The sequence below is a fragment of the Schistocerca piceifrons genome, chromosome 1 (assembly GCF_021461385.2).
Source record: "Schistocerca piceifrons isolate TAMUIC-IGC-003096 chromosome 1, iqSchPice1.1, whole genome shotgun sequence".
Taxonomy (NCBI): Eukaryota; Metazoa; Arthropoda; class Insecta; order Orthoptera; family Acrididae; genus Schistocerca; species Schistocerca piceifrons.
This window is the reverse complement of record NC_060138.1, coordinates 648527776-648552687: the sequence shown is the minus strand read 5'-3', so window position 1 is coordinate 648552687 and position 24912 is coordinate 648527776. Positions and strand designations below refer to the sequence as shown.

Sequence of the window (24912 nt, the reverse complement as noted above, 5' to 3'; positions counted from 1 at the left end):
CAACATACAATTGCAACTACAAGAACTGTGTTTCATTGAACTTTATTGTATTTGATCAATTTATATAATATGCTGTGTCTGCCAGGACTCAATAAACTTTCAGTGGCAGTCCACCTTTGTACTGAACCTATGAGGGTTGCTCAGAAAGTAATGCATCACTCTGCCGAAAACAGTACTACGAATCCGAAACATTATGTATGTGTTATTTGAAGTCTCCTGAGTGAGCACGCAAAGTTTCCAGCATTTCTGACATATAGTGTAACTGCAGGACAGTTTCAAAATGGTGTCTGTAAGTCATGTATGTTAAGAGGCAATGTGCCATCATTGAATTTCTCACTGTAGAGAAAGAAACTGTGTGGAATAATCACAAATGTTTGTGCAATGTATATAGAGCACCTGCTCTTGACAGAAGTACAGGTAGTCACTGTGCATGGAGGGTGAGGTTGTCAGAAGGTGGATCAATGGAGCTCCACGATTCGCAGTGGTCAGGGAGACCATCCACGGCTGTCACACCTGACGTGTTGTAGTGAGCTGATGTTGTCACTAGCCATTAAAGGATGCCATTCATGGAGGATGGTGAGGTGGTGATTCACACAGTGAAGTGCTGGTTCCGCCACCAGGGCAAGGACTGGGACTGACAGGGCACGTATACCCTTGTTTAGTGCTGGAGGAAGGCCATAGAATGGGATGGAGATTATGTGAAAAAATAGGGTGTGTAAATAAAACACCATTCTTTCGTGTGTGTAAATCTAATTATGTTCAATAAAGAATTGTGGAAGGAAAAAAATGCAGTACTTTACTTTCTGGGCAACCCTTGTAAAACATGAAATGTTTATCGTGCATACTATACTTACAATGAAAGCCTCAACAAAGGTCAGCATTACATTCTAGCCATTTTAAACCCTGCTGGAATTGACACTAAAGATCTTTGAATTTAAATCTGAACACTAAGCACTAAACATGCATCTTATTTCTTCATATGACTGCGCCAACATACCAACATTGAAACTATTACTATGCAAAGTATAATATAAAGCTTCTCATAGTGTTGCTTAGTAGAACAAATTTGTCAGTATTATTGTGGAAACCACCACCACATGACTTTCATAGTATAATCTGATCACTGTAGTGAATACTGCCTGAAATCGACATCATACTTTCATTTAAAGATATATTTGCTATAATTGCTAATGGCGGTAATATTTCTAATGACATTAAATGAGATTAGTGTACAGAATGTGGTTTCAAAATTTCATTGCTCCACGAATATTGCATGACTCCAGACTGAATATTGTCATACTGGTTTACATACTGAAAAACGTAAAATAAATTTCTTGAGCTATCACCAACAGTCTTTGGCACTGGCAACAGGAATAAAAATACTGACTGGATCTATATCATCTAAGTAGGAACTTTCTGGAAAGTTCACAGGTTTTAAACTCCAAACTATTCTTGTTTCTGTGTCTGTTAAACATGCACTTTCTGTGAATCACAGAAAGACATTTACTTTTTTTTTTTTTTTTTTTTTTTTTTTTTTTTTTACTTTTATAATGAAACACAATTTTCTGGCCAATCAGTTTTGCAGCAGCTGATAACTGACAATTTATGCTATAATGGAAGCATGTTCTCCTGTTACATTAAAAAGACAAATTATTCAATCTTGTTGCTTCTGGTCTGGACAGAGGCTTCATAATGCATTGAAAGACAAATTGAGAAAGCTACCACTACATGTGTGATTTCACTTCCATTTCCAATAGGTTCTACTACATACAAAATAATAATGGCAATAATGACAATTTTCTTAAGTGTTGCAGAGGGAAAAAAAAGGGGGGGGGGGTTAGTGACAATATTTATGCACACTTCTAGTATTCTCAAGTAGTATAAATTACCATCATGCTCACTTATTAAAATATTTTCTAAAAACATATCAAAATCATTTACTTTTACAGTATACCTAACACCAATTAATGGGCTTCTCCCATGATTTATTATTCAAAAACAAACATTTTCGGCTATATATTTTAAAACATTTGCTGAATACACAAGGAATGCTGAAACACTCACATAAAAAGCAGACTTCAAGGCGTGAACTTTCTGTATGTAAAAATCATATACAAATGTGGCCATCTGTGCCATGTCTGCCATCTCAACAGGACTTCCTGAAGGTGGTTGATCATTTGAACGCTGAGTTGGATAGGTCTCATGTGGAGCCAAGTACAGCTTCAACGGCCTCTGCATAAGCTGTAACACAGAAGATGAATATTCAAGATAAAAGCTTCAGTTAGTCTATCATATTTTTCATTGTGAATCATGTAAATGACAGTAGATATCTTTTTGCATTTTCAACACAAACTTTGAATCAATGTACTGCATAACCTTTACTTAAGCACAAGTTGGCTATTAGATTTTTCATTTTATACAGACCTATGAACAACTGGATTAGTCACACTTAATTAGCAGTGTCTAGCACCCCTCTTCACACAAACAATAACAGTGAAATATCCTGGTAAGTATTCCAGGAGAGTGTTGGGGTGCCATCGAGGTTCCTGTCATACTAACCACTGCCAATACTCATAGTTGAAACCAAGCTGCACACCTATCATTTGGTGGTATGGAAGATGTATTCAGTAAAATTGCGGTAAGATTATCTGAAGGCAAATGAATGCACCTCAGCATCATGGAGTGTTCTTCAAACAATTACAATATAATCTGAAAGTGCAGTTATAGCTTAATAGCTTCAAATGCTAGTAGTATTCTGTACAGATTTTCCATTCTGGATCTGGAAGCACAAATGGGGAAGTTTTATTGTAAAAGTAAGAGTCTGTATTAGACAAACTTTACCCGTTAAATATTTGTAGTGAAAATAGAAACAGATAGCAAACATATCACGTCCTTTACATGGTGGTGCTTCATCAGGATCATATGATTTCAGCTTACCTGGACTTTAAACAGGTGTATTCCCGCTGAAAGGTCTACATTTGTCTGAGGATCAAATGGAACCATTCTGAGGATCAAATGGAACCAGAGATATGATTTTGATTCAGGCAGTTTATTGAATGAAGGTGACTTGTGGTTTTATTGTTGCTCTAAAGGAGAGTTGTGGATTTTGGAATTCAGTGGCAGCTACACCGAAGACAATGGTGGTAAGCTTATAGTTTGATTGCTGGTTTTCAGGCTGCTTATAAATAAGTGACTGAGTATGAGTTGTGCGGTGGGGTAGCATTTAGTAGATGACAGAGCAGAATCGCTTGATGCTCTCAGAACCTGTAATTAGTACTCAGATATTTGCAAACCATTAAACATGATACATGCAACACACAGAGCATAGCAATAGCTACACAGGATGGAAGAGGACTGCTCTGTTAAAACCTGACTGTCACAGGGACACTGGCAAACACAGCAGAGCCTCACACTTGATGCAGTGGGCCTGTCAGGTGCCTCAGGCTCCACTCTGCTTAGTACAGTACATCTTTCGATGGTATTTTTGTAATACAATCACAGTCACATTAAGCTTGCTGACATGACACATATACTGTGGATGAATGTGCCCTCTAAATGTGGTCTCACATTGTTGAGGTATTACCAGTTTAGCCTCGGTAGCAGTTCTGGCTTCTTAAATCTTTTGCTGTAGATTTCTTGCAGTCCACTGCCATTGTCACTTTGTCATTGTCAGTTGTGTCCACAAATGCATTCTTTATCAAAAAACTCCTATAATGCTGGGTAATCAGTATTAAAATTTTATTCTTCTGACACCATCAGGTTGTTGTTCATCACTGAAACTTATGGTTTTTTAAGTTTACAATGTCACACAATCCCAATGATAGATGCTACAAGATCCATTTGATTGAAAACCATTCATGCCAGTATTATGTGACAAAGTAAATCTCACTGTTCTTACCGAAATATGAATTAGCAGTCAATTTTAATAATGGACACAGAGCGATGATGAAATTTCTTAAGAATTAGTAATAAAAACTCTGCTGAAGGTGAAGTTGCAAAAAAACAAAAGTCAATATGTTGATCAAGATACAGTACCTGATTTCACGTACACCAGCGTAAACTTAATCAAAAAATACAAATTAATTCATAGTGCTGCACTGTACACTGTACTAAATAGAGTGGACTGTCTGGCCGCCTGTGGGCCCACAGTGTCAGGTGTGAGGCTCTGCTCTGTCTGCCAATGGCCTCATGGCTGTCAACATGTTAATATGTGATTTGTGGACTATTTGACTTCTAAGAGTTCCAGTATTATTTAAACACACAGTGACAATGTATTTAATTCATTAAACAACAAATTTCAGGCTGAAGGTAAAATCTTCTGGGTTGTTAGGCCGCGTCATATTTTCCCTAAAATAATTGATGTTTCGACCTTTCTGCTGGGATTTTATTCTGGATATTCTGGTATCCAAACTGCTAGAACACTGTCAGATACCAGTGTTGTGTTCTCTTATAAAGGGGAGTTTTCCTGCATTTGTGATGGAGAAGTGGGAGTATTGGTTTAAATTCTTGTAGATACCATTGGTGGGCCATCGTCATAGGCTAATACTTCCACACTGCTGCAGAAGAAGGCGTGTTATTGGCTTTTGCATACTATTGGCGGTCCATCATAATCGGATAGAAAGGCGCTATTCCACACTTATGCTGGAGAATGGTTATTGGTTGAAATTCCTCCTACTGCTATTGGTTGGCAGTCATCATTGGCTAGATGCGAAACGGACAGAGCAAGAGAGGGGGAATGTTTACTCAAAACATTATTGTCCACGGAGGTGACTTGCAACACATTTTTTATGTTGCTCGCACATTGTGGATGCATATTCACTTCCTTGATGGCAGAGAGCCATGATGCCGGAAGCCTGTAGCCATCCTCTCTATTGAAATTACATGAATTCTTGGAAATTTCAACCATTTCTCGGACCTTTCTTCTACAAGTGTTTATTTCCTAAGCCAGCACATGTACGTTATTACAATCAATGTCAGAGCCACAGTTCTCATTATGTTCCGCTGCTGTCGATTTTACATTTTGTTTTAGCCACGTGTGCTGTTCATGTTTCTTAATGCATTCTTTAACAGTTCTTCCCATTTTGCCTATATGTGCTTTGCCACAGCCACATGTCACTTGATAGACTCATACATTGTGGAGGCAATCAGATGCATCCGTTTTTGGTGGAAAAAAATCTTTTATTTTGTTTTGGCTACAGAAAGATGTCTGGATACTGTTTTTCTTTAGAATTCTGCTTATGCATTCAGTGACCCCAGAAATGAACGGTAATGTAATGGAGTGAGAAGGTGGTTCCTCATCATTCTTATTAGTGTGATTAATAAGCCCTGTCAATTGAACGACTATTATAGCCATTTGCCTTCAATGTCCTCCTTAAAAAAATTCAACTCTGATTCCAAGTTGTCGTCATTGCTGACATGGAAGGCACATTAAGACAGAGTGTTGAGCACTGCTTGCTTCTGGGTTGGGTGGTGGTGCGAAGTGGTATTTAAATACCTATTTGTGTTAGATGGATTTCTATACACTCTGCAACCTAGAGTTTTACCATATCTTCTGTATACCACCACATCTAGGAATGGGAGACTGCCTCACTCAACCTCCAAGGTAAATTTCATTCAAAAATTTATGGAATGTAATAAGTTCTTCGCTGTGTGGCCATATAACACGTGTATTGTCCACATAACGGAGCCAACAAGAAGGCTTCAAAGGAGCACTACTTAATGCATGTTGCCCAAAATGTTCCATAAAAATGTCAGCTCAACTGACGATATGGCTGAGCCCATAGCAAGGCTGTCAGCTTGTTCATAGAATTCACCATTGTATTTAAAATAGCTCGAACAAAGACATAATTCAATTAAGTCACAAACATCTGGAGCAACTTTCTTCCTTATGGTCTCCATTGTATCTGACATTGGGATATTAGTAAATAACAATGTTACTTAGAAACTAACAAGAATGTCACATGCAGATATCTTCGCTGTGTATATAATACCAACTAGGTGTCTCTGTTTACCACATACATGACGTGCTCAAAACAACTGAGTTGGCAAGTTAATCCCACTGATGATAGGCCTCAAAGGAATCAATTCTTTATGTATCTTGGGTAATCCGCACATTCTGGATGAGACACATAATCGAGCTGTTAGATTCATTGTAATAGACCCGTCCAATCTGGAGTCTGATATCACGTTTTTTCACTTTCAGAATGATTCTGTTTGTCAGATCACTTTTTAACTTGCGATACACAGGATAAGCTCGTAGTTGTTCCACCTTCACAGCATCCAAAACAATGGTAGCATTCTCCTCTCTTGCTCTGCCTACTTCGCATCTAGCCAATGATGACTGCCAACCAATAGCAGTAGGAGGAATTTCAACCAATAACCCTTCTCCAGAATAAGTGTGGAATAGCGCCTTTCTATCCGATGACGATGAGCCACCAATAATATGCACAGAGTTTAGCCAACAACGCCCTGTCTTCTGCAACAGTGTGTGAATATTAGCCTATGACGATGGCCCATCAATGGTAGACACAAGAATTTTAACCAATACCCCTACTTCTCCAGCACAAATGCAGGAAAACTCCCATTAATAAGAGAACATGACACTGGTCTCCGACAGTGTTCTAGCAGTATTGGACACCAGAAGATCCTGAAGAAGATCCCAGCAGAGGGGTCAAAATGTCGATTATTTTAGAGGAAATATGACTCGGCCTAACAACCCAGGAGATTTTGGCGACTCCATGTTGTCTTGTGCACTACGACCAGATAACAGGTATACTTGAAAAAAGAGACAGCATTGGTCGTATATTTTTTACTATTGCAAAATCGATTTTCTGTCACTGAGTGACCATCTTCAGTGCTATATTGTATAACTTAAATTGGGATGCACTGTTGTCACTAAGCTTACGGCAATCACATAGAGTCACATAGAGTCTATGTGATTGCCGCAAGCTTAGTGACGACAGTGCATCCCAATTTAAGTTATACAATATAGCACTGAAGATGGTCACTCAGTGACAGAAAATCGATTTTGCAATAGTAAAAAATATACGACCAATGCTGTCTCTTTTTTCAAGTATGCCAGAAGATTTTACCTTCAGTCACAATGGTCACGAAAGCCTGCAGACTTACATAAATTACAGGCTATTTCTATACTACGTTAATTCTCACAGCCTTTGGCCTTGCACCTCAAAACATGTTTTAAGTAAATTAGGGACTGGGAATTAGCATCAGTTTTGTAAATCTAGTGGCTATTGAGATAGGAAATTGTTATAGCAACTAGAAAATAGTTCTATAAATTGCACACAGCCTTTAATACTTTGGAGACCAGTCACTTAAAACAATACTGGGCCAAGGAAATCAGCCATTTGTGATGTTATTTAAAGCGTTACTGGCACATACGTGATTGATGTATCTTCAAAAGTAATACTAAAAAAAGACAAAGCTTCAAGGGTTATTCTTCATATTTACTTTAGACCTTTGATATGCTACAAATTTTAAATAACCACAGAAAGCATAATTATCCTCTGGAGAAAAAAGTGCCAGGTGAGTTAGTGAGCATTTTCTTTCTCTTCAGCTTCCATAACTTCTTACTCATGCAACAAACATGGCATATTTGTAGCAGAATTACAGTGAACTATGAAATCGAACAAGAACACACATGAAATTACGTCAATGCAATAATACTTGCTCACACATTCACGACAACTGCTATTACATTCGCTAGTTTCTTTCTAAATAATTCCATAAATTGGCAATAGAAGGGAACACCAGTCAAGGGACAGGTTGTGAGATGCTAGTACCTTGTTTTCATATGAAATGAGTCTGGTTTTTGAGCAACAGGTTGCTTATACAGCAAGAAAATTGCAGCCCAACCTACACTTGGTTGCGATGTTTTTAACACAAAAGTTGTGGCCAGAGCTACTTTCAGGCTTGGTCTCCAAAGTGCTAATCTGACTCAGATTCATGTAAGCAGGAAATGAAACTGATTGAATATTAGGAATCAAGTTGTTCATTCATAACTGGAGCGGTCAGCAGAAGAAAGTGCTAACCCTCAGTTTAGTAAGGATTAGCCGGCTCAAGTTATCTACTGTATTTTCAAATACACCGCATGCTGGAAATAACTAGTTCCATATGTTTTGCTAGATAATTCTGTCTACTATATAAACTGTTTGGTCTTATTGTATTTATGTTATTGCCATTGAATTTAGTTCACTATATAACATGCAGTAACTTAAAATACTTATATGTGGCTTAGCACTTTCTTTTACCAAGCCCTTCAATTTAGAACTTTCCTACACTTCATTCAATAGGAAGGAAATTACCAGGCCTGAAAACATACATTTGTCCATTCAGTTGCAGGATTTTGTGATTGCATGTAATTTCATGATATTTACGTCTTTTGAGTTGTTCACATAGTGACATATTAACCAGAATCAAGTCCAAATTCAGAAACAGCGTTGTCAATGAAGTACGACATTTACACTTGAAAGTACATTCATCACCAACAGCAACATACAGCCAGGATGGAACAGTACTGAAGTCCTGGATGAAGAGGGCTGTTATTTACACAAAAATCAAATTTTCCAGAATATGCAAACTTAAGAAATTTCAGGAAGCATCCAGAAATGATAAATATGAACTCCTGGATGGAGAGGGATGTTATTTATGCAAGCATCATATATTCCAAAATATACTAACTTAAAAAATTTCAGGAACCATTCAGAAATGACAAATAAAAAAACAAATAAGTGCTGGTGGTTACGTTTGAACTGGTGATCCAAAGTGAACTAGCAACTGATATTAAGCAGTATGCACACTCGGTACTGGACAGCTGACCCATGTAAAACAGTGACAAGACAACAGTTACCTGACTAAATGCTGGAGTCAGCTCAAAACAATTCTTGAACAGTGATGCTCTTGCAAAGACATACAAGCCAAGTCTCGCTCGTGACATTGCAACAACAAGACGTCGTACATCACGTAGATGTCCCACAGCTCGTGTACGCACCAAGGATAACAAGATGTAATCATTTTGCTGTCCCTGATATTTATCCACTGTAGTCACCTGAAATTATAAATGCGTTAAAATGTGTGAATATCAATTTTGTGTAGTAATAAATGCTCTTTCTAGTGATTGAATGATGAGTATAACTTATATTTTACAGTTTCTGCTGAAATACCACAATAGTAATAAATTATTTTTGTCTTAGAACACCTCTGTTGTGCATCACTACACTATTCTGAAGGTCCATACCTAGCCAAGCAATACCTGCAGACTGTGCTTACATCTGACAATACACGACTAATGTATAATCCTACCAGGCATATTTTGTTGTTGATATTGTTAGTTTGTGTTTCTGCAATTGACAACGATTCTATTTCTGCCAAGTACAAAAACTATCCATTTACCTCCAGAAATGTTACATTCATATATAAGACAGAAATGTATATGCAAATGAAACTGCAATGTCACTACACAGTGCCATCATGGTCACAAACCAAGGTGAATGAGCAACATGTTCTGTGAAGAGAGAAACAAAGAATATTTTCCAACATTTCCAGATTGCTTCTGTCTCTCTTGTCATAATTTTTCCTTACCATACACTTTGGCTGTTCTCTCATTGCTACTGGCAACATTATCTAGGTGCTGCAAGAGAAGATCATTTCTGTTTTTTTATGCTATCTTGAAAACTGATACACAGACAAGTGACAGCAATGGTGTACCTTCTCATCCAGTATGGTAAGTCTCCCCGGACCCGTAGTTCTGGGTGACTTTCCTAAAATCTCTCTCTTTTCGTAGACATCTACAGCACTTTTCCTTCACCCTCCAAAAGCCTGCCAATCACAACAGTCTTTTATGTGTGTGTTCTGCCACCACTTGGGGAGTAGATTTTTTGTCTATCCAATTACATAATTAAATAACATTAGGCATGTTTTGTTACTACCAGTATCACACATCATGAACACTGCTGTATCAATTTAGCTATCCCCAAATACATGGTAATATGAAAATTATCACTAAAGGTTGAACTCATACTCCAAAACACAAACAGACAAAATACACAGAAGATGCTACAGACAATTGTGTCATGAGTTTCTCTTCAGTTTTCTGCTGAGTAGTTCCTCACAGACCAATCCATTTCTGAGTGTACACACTACTATAGTAAACTTCTTAGAGAAGTTCTGCACTACTTGCATATATGTCAACATGTGTGAGCCTAATATCAAGGGGAGCACAGAAAGAATAAGGCTTATGAAACTAAAAATAAATTAATAAAAACAAAACAATAACCAAAATAAAGGCAAACAAGCATTACTTTGCACATCTGTGAAATCAAAATCAGATTCTGGGTAACATTCAATATAAAGGATCTATTACCCATGACCTGAACATGTCTGCTACACTGAAACCAGCTGTCTGTGACAGGCATGAATATTAGAGATCCTATCTGGCATGCTTTAGCTTACAAAAAATGATCTGCCACTATCCACAAACTTTCTCTCTGGGCAAAATTCCACATAATTACTGGTTTCGAAACTCTGGTATTCTGTGCAGAGGTGTTGGCAATTCATCACGCGTATACTATAATTATACAACAAGTCATTTCATTGATAAATGTATGCAGTCCCATATATTGGTCATCTTAATCAAAAACAGTTTAGAATTACACTCTTCTCTTACTATTTGCAGTGTCCTTTCACTGCAGCAACCTATGACAAATAGCACCTAATAAAAGATAAAGTTCTGCTGCACTTATACATAATACAAAATCTAATTTGGATTCCATATCATCCTAAGCTTTCATGTTCAGCAACTTCAATTACATCTTCTGTGCCAAATTTTCACTTCAGAGCAATGGCTAAGTGGGGTTCTATGGTGTAGCAAGGGCTTTTACATTCCCTACTTTCATGAACGATTTTACAAAAACAAAATGCTGAATTATATTGTTCTCTTGTCTTTTGCAGCATTTTTATGAGTAATAACAACTGACAGAATAGATGGTTTCAAACCAGCAACTCATTTTACAGATAACACTTTCACATGGTCTGATATGATAATAATAATAAACGTTAAAATTTTAGAATTTATACCTTGTGCGGCCGCCCGATAAGTGGATTTGTGGCACATCGTATATTGACCACATCTCTGATTAGATGTTTCTGCCCATTGTAGGTTGTCAGAATAGAAATCTTATGTGCAGGATAACCAAGAAGTCTCATATACATAAAGACAGCTACACAGTACTCAGCTTCAGCAAGATTCTGTGAAAAAGAAATAATGTGTCTTAACAGAATCACAGAAATTTCTACTATCTTTAAAGCTAGTATCACTTATTACACAAGAAAAGAAAATGTGTAAAAGATTACACATCTGAAAACTAATGACTTTAATACCTGGTAAAAGTATGGGCTCGGTTCAGTCTCACCAACGCCATTGAAGTCTTCCACATTAATAAGCTGGAAGTCAAACCAAAATCCAGGGTTTGCCACTCTGTATTCTGGCCATGTCTCCACATGTGCAAGATTGCCAAGCTTCTTATACCGCCAGTTATATAGGTTACAAATACTGCCAAAGAAAATGAACATTAACACAGTAAGGTTTATTTCAATGAAAATCAGTGAGTCTAGAAAAACAAAAGTAGAATAACTGAAGATTTACAAAACCCCCATGAAAGTAATTTCAATGCTTAAGCTTAGCGGCAGTATGATGACCTGTCCTCACAGTTATGAAACTAACTATTTAAAGATTACTAATTCTGACATTTTGCAATTGATTGAATTCTACCGTTATGTATGCCAGCTTAAAAGTGCTCCTGTAGGAGCACAAAGAAGGTGAATACGCTCTCTTTAAAACACTCGTATAGAAAACTGGGGAACCAGCTGCCTCAATCCTCATTCTGCTGCCCTCGCCAAAAATTTTGGCATGTGAACATATTCAAGCTCTTTTAACACAGAATGTACTAAATCCTTTTACCCTGTCACACTCTGTACTAAAGACTTCACCATTCAGCATCTCCTTCCCCGCCCCCCCCCCCCCCCTCTCTGCCCCTCCCCCACCATATCCTTTTTCTACGACTGGCTCTTTCTCCTGCCCGTCTCTCCCACTGACACTGTCTTCATCACTTTCTCTTGCTCTTCCTTACCACTGTCCCCTTCTCTGTCAATTTACTGCTGCCCCATCCCACTGCCACTGTCTGTCCCATTCTTTCTCTCTCCCATTGCCACTATCTCTTTCTTTCCCACTTGCAGTCTGCTGTATTTTTCTTCAACTACAATTTCTCTTTTCTACACATGTCCTTGGGGATGGTTTGCTTGGTGTTTTGACCTCTAAATCAGGAAACTTTAACACGTGGGTATAGGGGATGAGCGAAAGTGGGCAAGTTTTTTCCCATTAAACTTCGCTGCTGTGGGGCATACAGATCCCCCCTACCCCAAAGCCTGTGTAAGGTCTCCATTCATCTCCCTTTTTTGCCTCCACTGTCTCCACTCTCTTTTGCTCCCACTGCTACTATCTCCATCCATCGCTTTTTCTCTTTTACTGTGACTGTGTCTCGCTGACCACCATGGCCATCATCACCACCTTTCTCTTTGGGTCTCTCTGCTATTGTCTTCATCCATCTCTCTAATCTTTCACTGTCACGTTCTCTCTCCCACCATCACTGTTTCCTCTTTCTTTTTCTCCCACTGCCATTGTCTCTTCTCTCTTCCACTGTCACTGTCTCTCTGCTAATCTCTTTCAGTACAGAAAGGGCGAATATGGTTGCACACAAAAATCTTTGATGAGGAAGGCTGAATAAGAACTGAGGCAGATGGTTCCCCACTTTTCTATCAGAGTATTTTTAAGAGGAGCATATTCTTCTTTTTGTGCTCTGACAGAAGTACTTTTCAGCTGGTCTGCTTCTTTTCCTTGTTACACAAGGGTCAGCTGCTTATAAAAAACAGGTTCTGAAGGGCAGTAAAGTTTTGACAGTTTATTTACACACTTCAACACATATAAACAACAAATAAGTATGCGTAATATAAGATTAATACAAAATTGTTCCCCATCCAACACAAGCTTACTTTACACTGCTTTACACAAAAATTCACGGAATTTTTAGGCTACACCTACAATATACAAAAAAATTTGTTGTTTGATTGGCAAGTACAAAGAATTTCGTATGACAAAATAATTTTTGTAAGGCACTTAGACCACCATGTGGTACCATCGAATTATTTGAAGTTGACACAACCTATATAGGCACGAAGTGCCCATAATACGGAGACAGTACATCATAAAATTCTAACGATGAGTAACAACATAGTTTGGTGAACTCAGAACCTTCGTGATGACCCCAGAATCCTTGCCATGACTTTACTACATCAGTTAAGACTACATTTACTCCTCAGATTGTAAATTTTGTGCATATTTTACATGCATAAGTATGGTAAATTTGAATCTCTGGATCTCGGTGACAGGTAATAATACTATAAAGGTTTCAAGGTTGCCCAAGATCATCATCTTAATAACACATGGAAAGATTTTGATGATTTTTAATGAATAGGAATTAAAGAAGTGGCCATCCCCACAATCGATGTTCTGGTAACCAAAAATCACGGTTTTTCGGGGAGGGGGTTCTAAGGAACCACCATGAAAAAATGGTGCTTTCATAAGCTGCCTAAGGCCCACCCTAGGCCACACCTAATGTAAATGAATCAACCAGTTTGTTCAATTTGCCTGGACTGGAGAAAGTGTGTAATGTTTACATTTTGACCTTGTAGTGTTGGATAGCTACAGTATGCCGCTCTTCCATTAGGTATATAAACAGTCGCTAGAACAAGGACTATCCAAAACACTTGACCCCTTAGCTCTGTGATCAATGGAACCTGAGGTACGACCCTTGAAAAATCGCATTTTTGAGGCATTTTGGGACAACACAAACACACAAATTTCAGTGAAAAATTCCCATGGTTTTTAAAATGTCGGGTTTTCAAGTGACATTCCTTCGAACACAGCACAATAGCCCAGAATATTTTATTAATTGTAATTGAAACCCTCTACAGCATTTTAAGCATGATTATATTGTCAGTTTGTTTCCTGCTTTTCCAAATGTCAGTTATGTGACAAAGGGATATTGTGTGAACCAAAGGAAAGGAAGGAGTACAAGAAAGAACAGAAAGTCATTGATTTCCTTTATTTAATTTAAAAGCAGCATATTTTATCTACATTAGATGGAGAGAGACACAGAAATACTGTTAAACTGGTTAAATTAGTAAACACACACAACCAATGGCTGATGGCAAAACAGGTCTAATTAAGTGTACAGGATTGGGAATGTCTCATTTCACATTCAGAAGTTTTCTAGCCAGTCCGTTTTGTAGCGACTGTTACACCCATCGATTGTAGTAGTCAGGCGTGTAAACAATGTTCCGTCATTTAGCAACGCTGTTGCAATGAAGTTGTATAGTGCCTATGAAGTGATGTGTGTCAACAAGTTAATCGTGGCAACTGCTGAGTTCTGACATTGGAACATCACTACAATAAAGGTGCATCCAGTATATTTTCGGTATTTGTAACTGAATGTTTTTTTGAAGTATGGGAGCTTCAGGTACAATTATCCTGTCAGTTTCTCCAAAATGATGGTGAACTGTAACATTCCACAAGTGATTACTTCACACTTTCATTCACAGTTTGAATGTTTTTAAGTGGATGCAATAAAACAAAAACATCTCTTCTCACAATCTCCTCCTCTTCTGTATGAGTCCACTGACATCCATTAGGAAAACATGCTTTCTCTTCATTAAGAAGGTGTAGGACATCAAACAGGCCAACTTTAAGCAGGAGAGGCACCACAAGACATTTTAATTTCCACTGTCTATACTTTTAGAAATAAATTCATAAAACTTTGTCAGGATGACCAGGAAGGATTCAGCATTCACACTCATAGCAGTGGAAGTCCAAAAACATACCAGAATTATTTTTTATATGTGAAATTTCATCTTTTTACAATTACTACTGGCTGCATTTGTTGCTATTGTTACACTTTTCATCATAGGCAAGAGAGATTCTGTGATGAATTTTGCACAGCATACAGACCATACTTACAGGTATATGAAACTCTACAATTTTCGAAATCTATTAAAAACTGTGGAAAACATTGAGATAATTAACTATAAACTTTGAGTTTTTTCTAAACATGAAGTTTAAAATGTAGCAGCTCATTCATTTTTTCATAAATTAAATAAATTCTACAGTTTCATGCACCTGTAAGTATGGTTTGTATGCTGTGCAAAATTCATCAAAGAATGTCTCTTACTAGTGGAAATTAAGATGTCCTGTGGTGCCTCTCGTTCTCCAAGTCAGCCTGTTTGATATCCTAACACCCCCTGCCCCCCCCCCCCCAAAAAAAAAAATAAAAATAAATAAAAAATAAAAAAATAAAATTTTTTTTTGAGGTCCTTGTAACCCCCAATTGTAAACTCTGCAGCTACCATTTTGCTGTTAAATCAGAATAGCTTTTTTCTAGAGACAGCTGGCATTCAGGAAAAGGTATGTGATATGGCAAGTACAATCAATTTTGGCCCAACATACAAACACAATTTGATTTCAGTGGCTGAGAATTCTTCCGGGTTGTATGGCCATGGTCCATGGAACTCTTCAATCCCTGACATTTCGTCCAAGGCTACATTGGACATCTTCGGAGGCAAGACTCAGCACAAGCACCTCCGAAGGTGTCCAACATATCCTTGGACAAAACGTCAGGGATTAAAGAGTTCCATGGACCATGGCCATACAACCTGGAAGAATTCTCAGCAGCTGAAACATCCAGTCATGAAAGCCTTCATTGTCTGACAATTTGACTTTTTCTTCTGAAATTTTGTGTGTGTGTGTGTGTGTGTGTGTGTGTGTGTGTGTGTGTCTTCATTTTATGACAATTTGAGAAAGAGAGAGAGAGAGAGAGAGAGAGAGAGGGAGGGAGAGAGAACTGTAAGCAAGACACAAGTGTTATTGTAATGAATGCTGCATTGGCATGGGAGGTAAAAGATTCGAGGATGTCCTTGTTGAGTGGACAGATGTGCAGATTTTCACAGGAAAAACTAAGGCTGAAGAACCGCTGGGATATAATTAATAATTTTCTCAGTCACAACTATATGAAGGCAAACTGTAGAGTCTGTGGAGGATACTGTGGTCTATGCACAGTGACAAAATTTTGTCCAAAGTACTGGGAGAGATCATTTGTTTGTTCAGAAGGGAAGGTTGCCATTGTTTGCCAGCTTTAGGCCTGTCGGCGATAACAATTGAAGGTGCATGTCCTGCAATCTTCCCCAAATAATTTTACAGAAACTATTTGGTTAAAAAAGTTTATTTTTGTGTTATATGTAGCCTTATACATCAGCTTCATGATGACATGCCAATCATTTCATTAATGGTCATACTACCTGTGGTATTTGCATTCAAGTAAAACACCGTCCAAAATTTGAAAAAGTTTGCAATGAAAAATAGAAATAGGAGTCCTTATGATTTTGCATTTGATGCATATTATATAATATGCTGCTGCATATGAAATTTAGCTAATGAAGTGAATTTTTCAATAACATGAAAAAGGTCGCAAATAGGCACAAAAAAAAAGACTGTCAGAAAGTGAGTTTTGGCCAACAAGGCCTTTGTCAGAAATAGACACCAACCAAACAAACAAACAAACAAACAAACAAACACACACACACACACACACACACACACACACACACACACACACACAAGCAAATGCAACTCCCACACACATGATCCCTGTCTCTGGCTGCTAAGGCCAGACTGCAAGCAGTGGCACATGATGGGAAAGGCAACCAGCTGGTGGGAATAAGGACAGGGAGGGATAGGAGGGTTGGGTTGCGATGTACAAGGACGAGGTGGAGAGAGCAGAGGGCAGCTAGGTGCAGTCTGTTTCACAGGTAGCCCTGCCTTTGATGGGATAAGTGATGCTTGTGACTGGACTGGAGCAGGTGGTTGTGGGAGGGTGTAGAACAGGTCTTCCATTTATGTCTATTATAGGGATATGAGCCATGTGGCAAGGGTTGGGAGCAGGGGTTGTGTATGATGGATGTAGGATATTGTGTACATTAAGTGGGCGGCAGAACACCACACCTACTACCATCTTTTTACTTCTCTCCGTTTCTGCACCTCCCCCCCCCCCCTCTTCCATCCATGCCTTCTGTTTAACTTCATGACTACACCTGGCTGCACAACCCTCTCTCCATCTTATCCTTATATGCTTCCACAAGCAGTACTGTACTGTCTCCCACCCCTACTCTCCTATCCCCCAATCCCCACCTACTCCTCCTCCTTACTCCCACCACCAGGTTGCCTCTCCCATCATGCGCTGCTGCTTGCTGTCTGGCCTTCACAGCAGAGATTGTGATCAGGTGTCTGTGAATTGTGTGTGCGTGTGCGTGTGTGTGTGTGTGTGTGTGTGTGTGTGTGTGTGTGGGGGTGGGTGGGTGGGGGGGAGGGGGTTTGTGTGTGTGTGTGTGTGTGTGTGTGTGTGTGTGTGTGTGTGTGTGGGTGGTCTATTTCTGCCGGAGGCCTTGTCGGCCGAAAGCTCACTTTCTGATGGTGTTTTTGTTGTACCTATCTCGGACTCAGCATCTCCACTATATGGTGAGTAGCTACTACCCTTTTCATAACACTGTTACATTCCATCCCGGATTTGTCATTGTTCGATATCGAATTTTTGTTCAGGTTTGGACAGAGGTCTCTGTCACCAATGTCGAGAAAATTGATCCGATTTAGCACACTCATTTGCAATTGCGCAGTCCAGCGTTAAAGCCAGAATGAAAAATCCAAACATTCCTCACAGTTATGAATGGTTTGAGATACAGAAACGATATTTTGGCAAATGACAGCACTCAAAGAGGAGAGTATTTTGCCATACGGTTATTATGCAGAACTTCATTATCTACCATCTTATTCACCTAACTACTGACTCTTTTGACCAAAGAGTGTATTTTTTAAGAGCTAGTGATAGCTGGTGAAACAAGAAATGCTGTGGGTTGTGAAACAACATAAATGAAGACATTACACATTTACTCATATACCGGTGATATTTTTTCTCAGTTCCTGACTTAATAAACCACTGTTTCAGAATTTTCTCACAACTGAGTCTAAACAACATGTCAGCGAGATAACACCGTGTAAACTCCAATGTGTTTTGGCAGGAAAAGCAAATTTTAACATATCAACAAGAGAAATGTACGTTTTACTCAAAATTCATCACTCATGATGCCTCTCTGAAAGTTACAAATGATTAACAAGCCAGGCGAAAATAAATTGCAGCTTTTGTTGAATTTTCAGTGGAATTCCATTTAGATGCCAACCAAAGCAGATGCGCCAGCAGAAATTTTTGAATGGTCACCATGTAAGTTTGGATGTGGAGGGGCTCAAAAAATGTGAGATAGGCTTCAGTTCAGAATGGCACTTCCCTCCAGCTCTCAGCACCTGCCCACAACCCCCCACCCTCCCCCACACTCTCTATACACATACCCCACCGACTGTACATCTACCGGCCACAATTATTACAATTATTCTGTGGGCATTCTATCATATTCATCAATAGTGTAACATCATTACAGCAATGGCTATCGTTTATAATTTCACAGTAATGAATAACGAGGGAAATCAATCAACTGCAAAATACTGGAATTGTTTCATAATGGAGACTAACAATTGCAACACAAAACTGAAAATATACAAGATTCACATCTTGCACAGCAGTTTCATATGAATGAGTCATAGTAGAAAGATCTACAATCATAAGTGACTTCACTGCACTTAATTTGCAAATTTTGCCTGACCAATCATAAAAATTATAGTGTGAAGTGAAGTTTGCATTTGCAATAAATTTGTAATACTCAGCTTTGTTGTCACTCATAAAACATAATGATTTGGTCATAAAAATCAACATGCCGAACTAATCATCTCATTTAGGATATTCTGTCACTACTGCTTCCCTTTTACCTAGAAATACGTGATATCTTCAAATACTTCGAAGCAAACACTTAATTCAAAGAATCTTTGCATTATGTGTCTTGTTCTTTGGATAAAAGATACAGTATCTATCATTTACTCACTAATTCAGATTTTAAAGGGTAGCAATGCATGGGGATACCTGGGTCTTGCTCGTCCCTGGCCATCTAAATCGACAGTTGGCACTCCAAGACGAACAATCCGTGTAAAAAGTGACTGCTCCATATTTGAATACTTCTGGAATGCCATGTTCTTTATTACAGGAGGCAGCTGATGATGATCACCAATCATAATCCAACGTTTCAATCTGCTATATCCATCCTGAGGATTTTGCAGCAACAATGGAATAAATGTTTCAATTTCAAGAATCTGGGCAGATTCTTCCATTAATATGTTATCATACTTGAAACCTGTAATTAAAAATATGACACAATAATCTAACTGGAAAAATTTTATCTTTGAGTTCTCCTACGATGATGACAAAAAACCATCCATTATGACATGAAAACAGAAACCATGCAAAGAATAACTCTGCCCATCAGAAATTTACTTTATGGAAATACAATAGATAGACGATTAATAAATGCCTTTCCTTTATAACCAATATTAGGAGCTATAGCTGTCTTGGCTGTAAATGAACCTGCAATCATATTCTGCTTGCAAGGCAACTCTTTCCAATACAGCATAATTTTATGCACTTTTTTCCCAATAATTGCTTTCTGTTCAGTATATTTCCTATGTATGTCAGTAAATGAGCACAGAACAAAGTACATTGTTTTTAAGAACATCTCTGACAGATGTCTTAAAAGAGAGAAAAACAATCTCACATATTAAAATATACATTTCTGGCAAAAGTTTTTATAATTTTGCAACATTCTAAACATCCATAGTGTTGCAATATATAACCTGTATTTTTTATGCGTGTATACTCATAAATTACACACATTTTTCCCTCCCCTCATTTGACCAGTAATCTATAAGTGAAGACTGGACATCAATAACATGTTAAATGCCAAAATTAAAAAAAGTTGTGTTAGACAAAAAAGTGTCATCACCAACAATCTAAAAAGTGGGCTAAAAGTCACATCCATTGATAGTGATAGCGTATTGGCTTGAGAGATGGCATGAGAGAGATGTGCTGGCTTGCTGATGAGCTCAAGTGCCACCAGTTTTTTACAGTTCATTGTGAGTGGTGTTTATGACAACAACAATGCTGAGTTACACCCTTGTTTTCAGTTGCATTTTTTAACAGACTACTGTAAGGACAATGAAATTAAACAGTGGTACGAACAACAAGAGGAAAAATGGAGAATAATTCCAGGGTGAAAAGAAACATCATAGAAGTGAAGGTAAACCTTATGCAAACGATAAAAAAAGTTCATGGGACTAAAAAACGGAGCCTGAAGAAGAGTTGTGTACAAATGCCTATTTCTAATATTCAATGCTATTACCTAAAACTTGATTATTTTATGGAATTTTTGCCAATGAAAGAGTTATGAATTCCTTTTTAATCTGCATGATGAGAAAATCTATGTCCTCCTTTTCTTCTTGTTAAGTTGCAGTGTGTTTGTGTCCCACTTAAACAAACAAGAGACCTTTTCCACAAGATCTACACCCTCATTGTGAATAAAAACTCCTTTCTGGTGGATCTCATTGTTATTCCTCCCATAAAAATGAAGTGTCATAGTATGACGACTTAAAGGATGGCAGTTGGGAAGGTAAAGTTTCTTGTTTGTTGCCAGATGGAAAGGGTGATAATGTACTGGTTGTAGGAATACTGTTATACACTTTTCTCTCCTGTAAGGCATCGTGGGCAGTATTATGATGTAAAGAACAACAGATGGGAAGCTACACTTTGTTATTTGTTGCCACATGTAAAGGGTGATATTGTACAGGTCTACTGGAACACTTATAGGCACGTTTTTGCAATAACCAAAACAGAATCGAATCTGTTGAGTCAGACAAAAAAAAGTGAAGCAGTGTTCACAGAACAGGCACATAGCATGTTCTATGTTTTTCTACGTTAAATACTATTTTTTATTCATAAGGGGAAAAGATATTTAAAAAAATCAATAGCAATATAAATCTTATTTCAGACAATAAATTAAAAATTTGATTCTGGTTTTTCTTTCACAAAATTTTTGGATTTAAAAAAAAAAAAAAAATTAACTGACTCAGGTCAGGTTTATGGCACTTAGCCATTATCGATGCTCAGTCTTCAAATCTGACCTTGTAAGTTCTGCACTGTTCACATCTATAAACATATGTTGAAACAATCGATGTTGTCTAGTTGGCTGAACGAATTGATCTGCTCCATTTAGGAAAGTGTGATAGGTGTTAAAGGAACACTTATGCAAGTTGACTGATTATTAATACAGATATAATATTTCCAGTAAAGTGCTACAGCTACATAACATCCTATCATAACAACAAAATATTGCCACCTCTCTTGCATTTTATTAAATTAATTTCACATTCATCAACATGCATGGAATTTAAGAATTGGAATAGAAACAGATGTGGCAGCTGTTTATGAAACTAGGTATAAACACATACATATAGTCACAGAGAGTGCACGTTACCTCAGTCTACTTCACACTATACTCATAGCCACCAATATTAGGTATTTGACATCCACTATTGGTTGAAAGTCTTCTCCAGTTTCTCCAACAGTCATTACGCTTTTTAACTATATACATCCTCGTTCCTCCAGCATATTTTTGTAATGTCATCTGTCCACCTTAAATTAGATGGTCTTACTGGGCTTTTCATATCCCTTGAAATACATGACTGAATTTCCTTCGCCCATCTACCATCCATTCATCTGGCTATATACACCCTGTCCATTTCCACTTCACTTTCTTCAGTCATAATAATGTATGTATCCCTGTTTCTCTCCCAGCAGTTCACAACATTAATCTCTCTAATGCTCACTAAATGAGCCTTAGTTTTGGTACAGTTTTCACATTAAAAGCCATTGCTTCATGAATGCAGGTTGATACTGGTTAATACACATTAATTACAAATTTCCATTAGAGACTCATCACAGAAACTAACATACTGAGTCTATGACATAATTTTAATTGAAATATTTTCTTTATGATGTGTCTAACAACATTAATTTAGTGTTATTACTGATTTTCAAGCTAGCTCTATAACTTCCCGAATTAGTTGTTGAAGTTTACACACGTGCTAGAAGCAAGCAGAACAATGTCAACACCAATATGGAGGTGGCTCATATATGTTCTATTAAACCACAACACTTTTTTAGTTTTTCAATTTAAGGATGTGAAGACATCCTCTAGGATTATGGAGGATAAATTTTGTGATGCAGAATATTCTAACTTAACTCCTCATTCAAACTTTGAATTCTCATTATCTTGATGAAATTTGATAGAAGCTCTGACATAATCAAACAATGGAAATCCAAGATAGAATGAAAACAATATGAAAAGGATACAATGTTATTCATCACACAGAGGATGCATTGAGTCACAAAGGAAAAAACTGCTAAATATTTGAACTTACAGCCAATAAGTCCTTCCTCCAAAGTAGAAAACCTGCATACATTTACACATGCAAAATTCACACAAGTATGGCTACTGTTCTGGTCACTGGGATTCCAGTTTATTGTCCGTAAGGTTAAATGTTTTGCAGTGTTTTTTTAACCTTTAACACTGTGTACAGGGCTATTACAAATGATTGAAGTGATTTCATAAATTCACTGTAGCTCCATTCATTGACATATGGTCACGACACACTACAGATACGTAGAAAAAGACATGAAGTTTTGTTCGGATGAAGCCGCACTTCAGGTTTCTGCCACCAGAGCGCTCGAGAGCGCAGTGAGACAAAATCGCGACAGGAGCCGAGAAAGCGTATGTCGTGCTTGAAATGCACTCACATCAGCCAGTCATAACAGTGCAACGACACTTCAGGACAAAGTTCAACAAAGATCCACCAACTGCTAACTCCATTCAGCGATGGTATGCGCAGTTTAAAGCTTCTGGATGCCTCTGTAAGGGGAAATCAATGGGTCGGCCTGTAGTGAGCGAAGAAACGGTTTGAACGCGTGCGGGCAAGTTTCACGCATAGCCCGCGGAAGTCGACGAATAAAGCAAGCAGGGAGCTAAACGTACCACAGCCGACGGTTTGGAAAATCTTATGGAAAAGGCTAAAGCAGAAGCCTTACCGTTTACAATTGCTACAAGCCCTGACACCCGATGACAAAGTCAAATGCTTTGAATTTTCGGTGCGGTTGCAACAGCTCATGGAAGAGGATGCATTCAGTGCGAAACTTATTTTCAGTGATGAAGCAACATTTTTTCTTAATGGTGAAGTGAACAGACACAATGTGCGAATCTGGGCGGTAGAGAATCCTCACGCATTCGTGCAGCAAATTCGCAATTCACCAAAAGTTAACGTGTTTTGTGCAATCTCACAGTTTAAAGTTTACGGCCCCTTTTTCTTCTGCGAATAAAACGTTACAGGACACGTGTATCTGGACATGCTGGAAAATTGGCTCATGCCACAACTGGAGACCGACAGCGCCGACTTCATCTTTCAACAGGATGGTGCTCCATCGCACTTCCATCATGATGTTCGGCATTTCTTAAACAGGAGATTGGAAAACCGATGGATAGGTCGTGGTGGAGATCACGATCAGCAATTCATGTCATGGCCTCCACGCTCTCCCGACTTAACCCCATGCGATTTCTTTGCGTGGGGTTATGTGAAAGATTCAGTGTTTAAACCTCCTCTACCAAGAAACATCAACGATGCTTTCGAACTCATTGATGGGGACATGCTGCGCCGAGTGTGGGAGGAACTTGATTATCGGCTTGATGTCTGCACATATCGGACATTTGTGAATGCCTAAAAAACTTTTTGAGTTTTTGTATGTGTGTGCAAAAGCATTGTGAAAATATCTCAAATAATAAAGTTATTGTAGAGCTGTGAAATCGCTTCAATCATTTGTAATAACCCTGTATATATGATTCAATATACTAAAACAGGTTTAATCAATGACTTGTTTCCCATGAGCTGTTAGTACATATTTTGTTGAAACCGAGTAAAAAGCTTCATCAAATTCCTGTCTAAGAATTCTAGATGTAGTATAATTCATTATCATTATCACACTGCATGATTTCTGAAAGCTTGACAATTATGACATGGAGAGACCTGCAACAACTGAATTATTACAATTACTTTTATTGTAGTCTATTGCCACACTTTTTGCACAATAACAACTAGCTACAAAACATTTTCAAATCAACAGTGATTGACAGGGAAGAGAGGGATGTCAGAGAAAAGAGTATAGTTACAGGGACAGGGGTACAGGTGGGTATTGGACACAGGTAGTAGAGATTTGAGCCAAAGTGTGTTGTGGGATCACAGGGTGTATTGTAAGAATAGTTTATATCTATGGAATTCACAGAAACTGGTATTGGCAGGAAAAGGTTGAGGGAGGAAGGGTTCCAGATGGCATAAGCTGTGAAGAAGACACTGAAGTGTGCTCAGCAACATATTCTGCCACTTGGTGATGAACTCTGGTGCTGGTTACAGTTTGACGTGGCCACTCGTTTGATGGAAAGCTGGTTGGTGATCACATCATAAAAGACTATGCAACAGGTATAACAGAGTTGGTATGACTAGTCAGTCATAAAAAGACAATGCAGAAGTTAGTGAGTTGGTACAATATGAATGCTTTCACTGGTGGCTCTTCCTTTGATGAGACAGGATATACCTGTGGCTAGATTGGAAGAGGATGTGCTGTGTGAGCGCATAGGAGAGGCAAAGCATGGGGAAGTAGGTATGGTGTGAGTGAGTACCTGGGTTTTTCATGTATAATGTAGGCAGTAGAATAGCACTTTGAGAGAGGTGGAAGATGTGTTCCTCATTTCACAGTACAA

The 24912-nt window shown here is 38.2% G+C and overlaps 1 protein-coding gene across 1 annotated transcript in view; it reads right to left on the bottom strand.

Moving 5' to 3' along the window:
- LOC124805223 (RNA helicase aquarius) overlaps window positions 1–24912 on the bottom strand; it is a 380133-nt gene that overhangs the window by 14754 nt on the left and 340467 nt on the right. Inside the window, exons 22-26 of the mRNA XM_047265726.1 lie at window positions 19143–19410; window positions 11395–11566; window positions 11092–11262; window positions 8867–9064; window positions 2065–2241 (exon numbers count right to left, since the gene is read on the bottom strand). Coding sequence (XP_047121682.1) covers window positions 2065–2241; window positions 8867–9064; window positions 11092–11262; window positions 11395–11566; window positions 19143–19410 — 986 coding nt within the window. The remainder of the gene's footprint in view (window positions 1–2064; window positions 2242–8866; window positions 9065–11091; window positions 11263–11394; window positions 11567–19142; window positions 19411–24912) is intronic.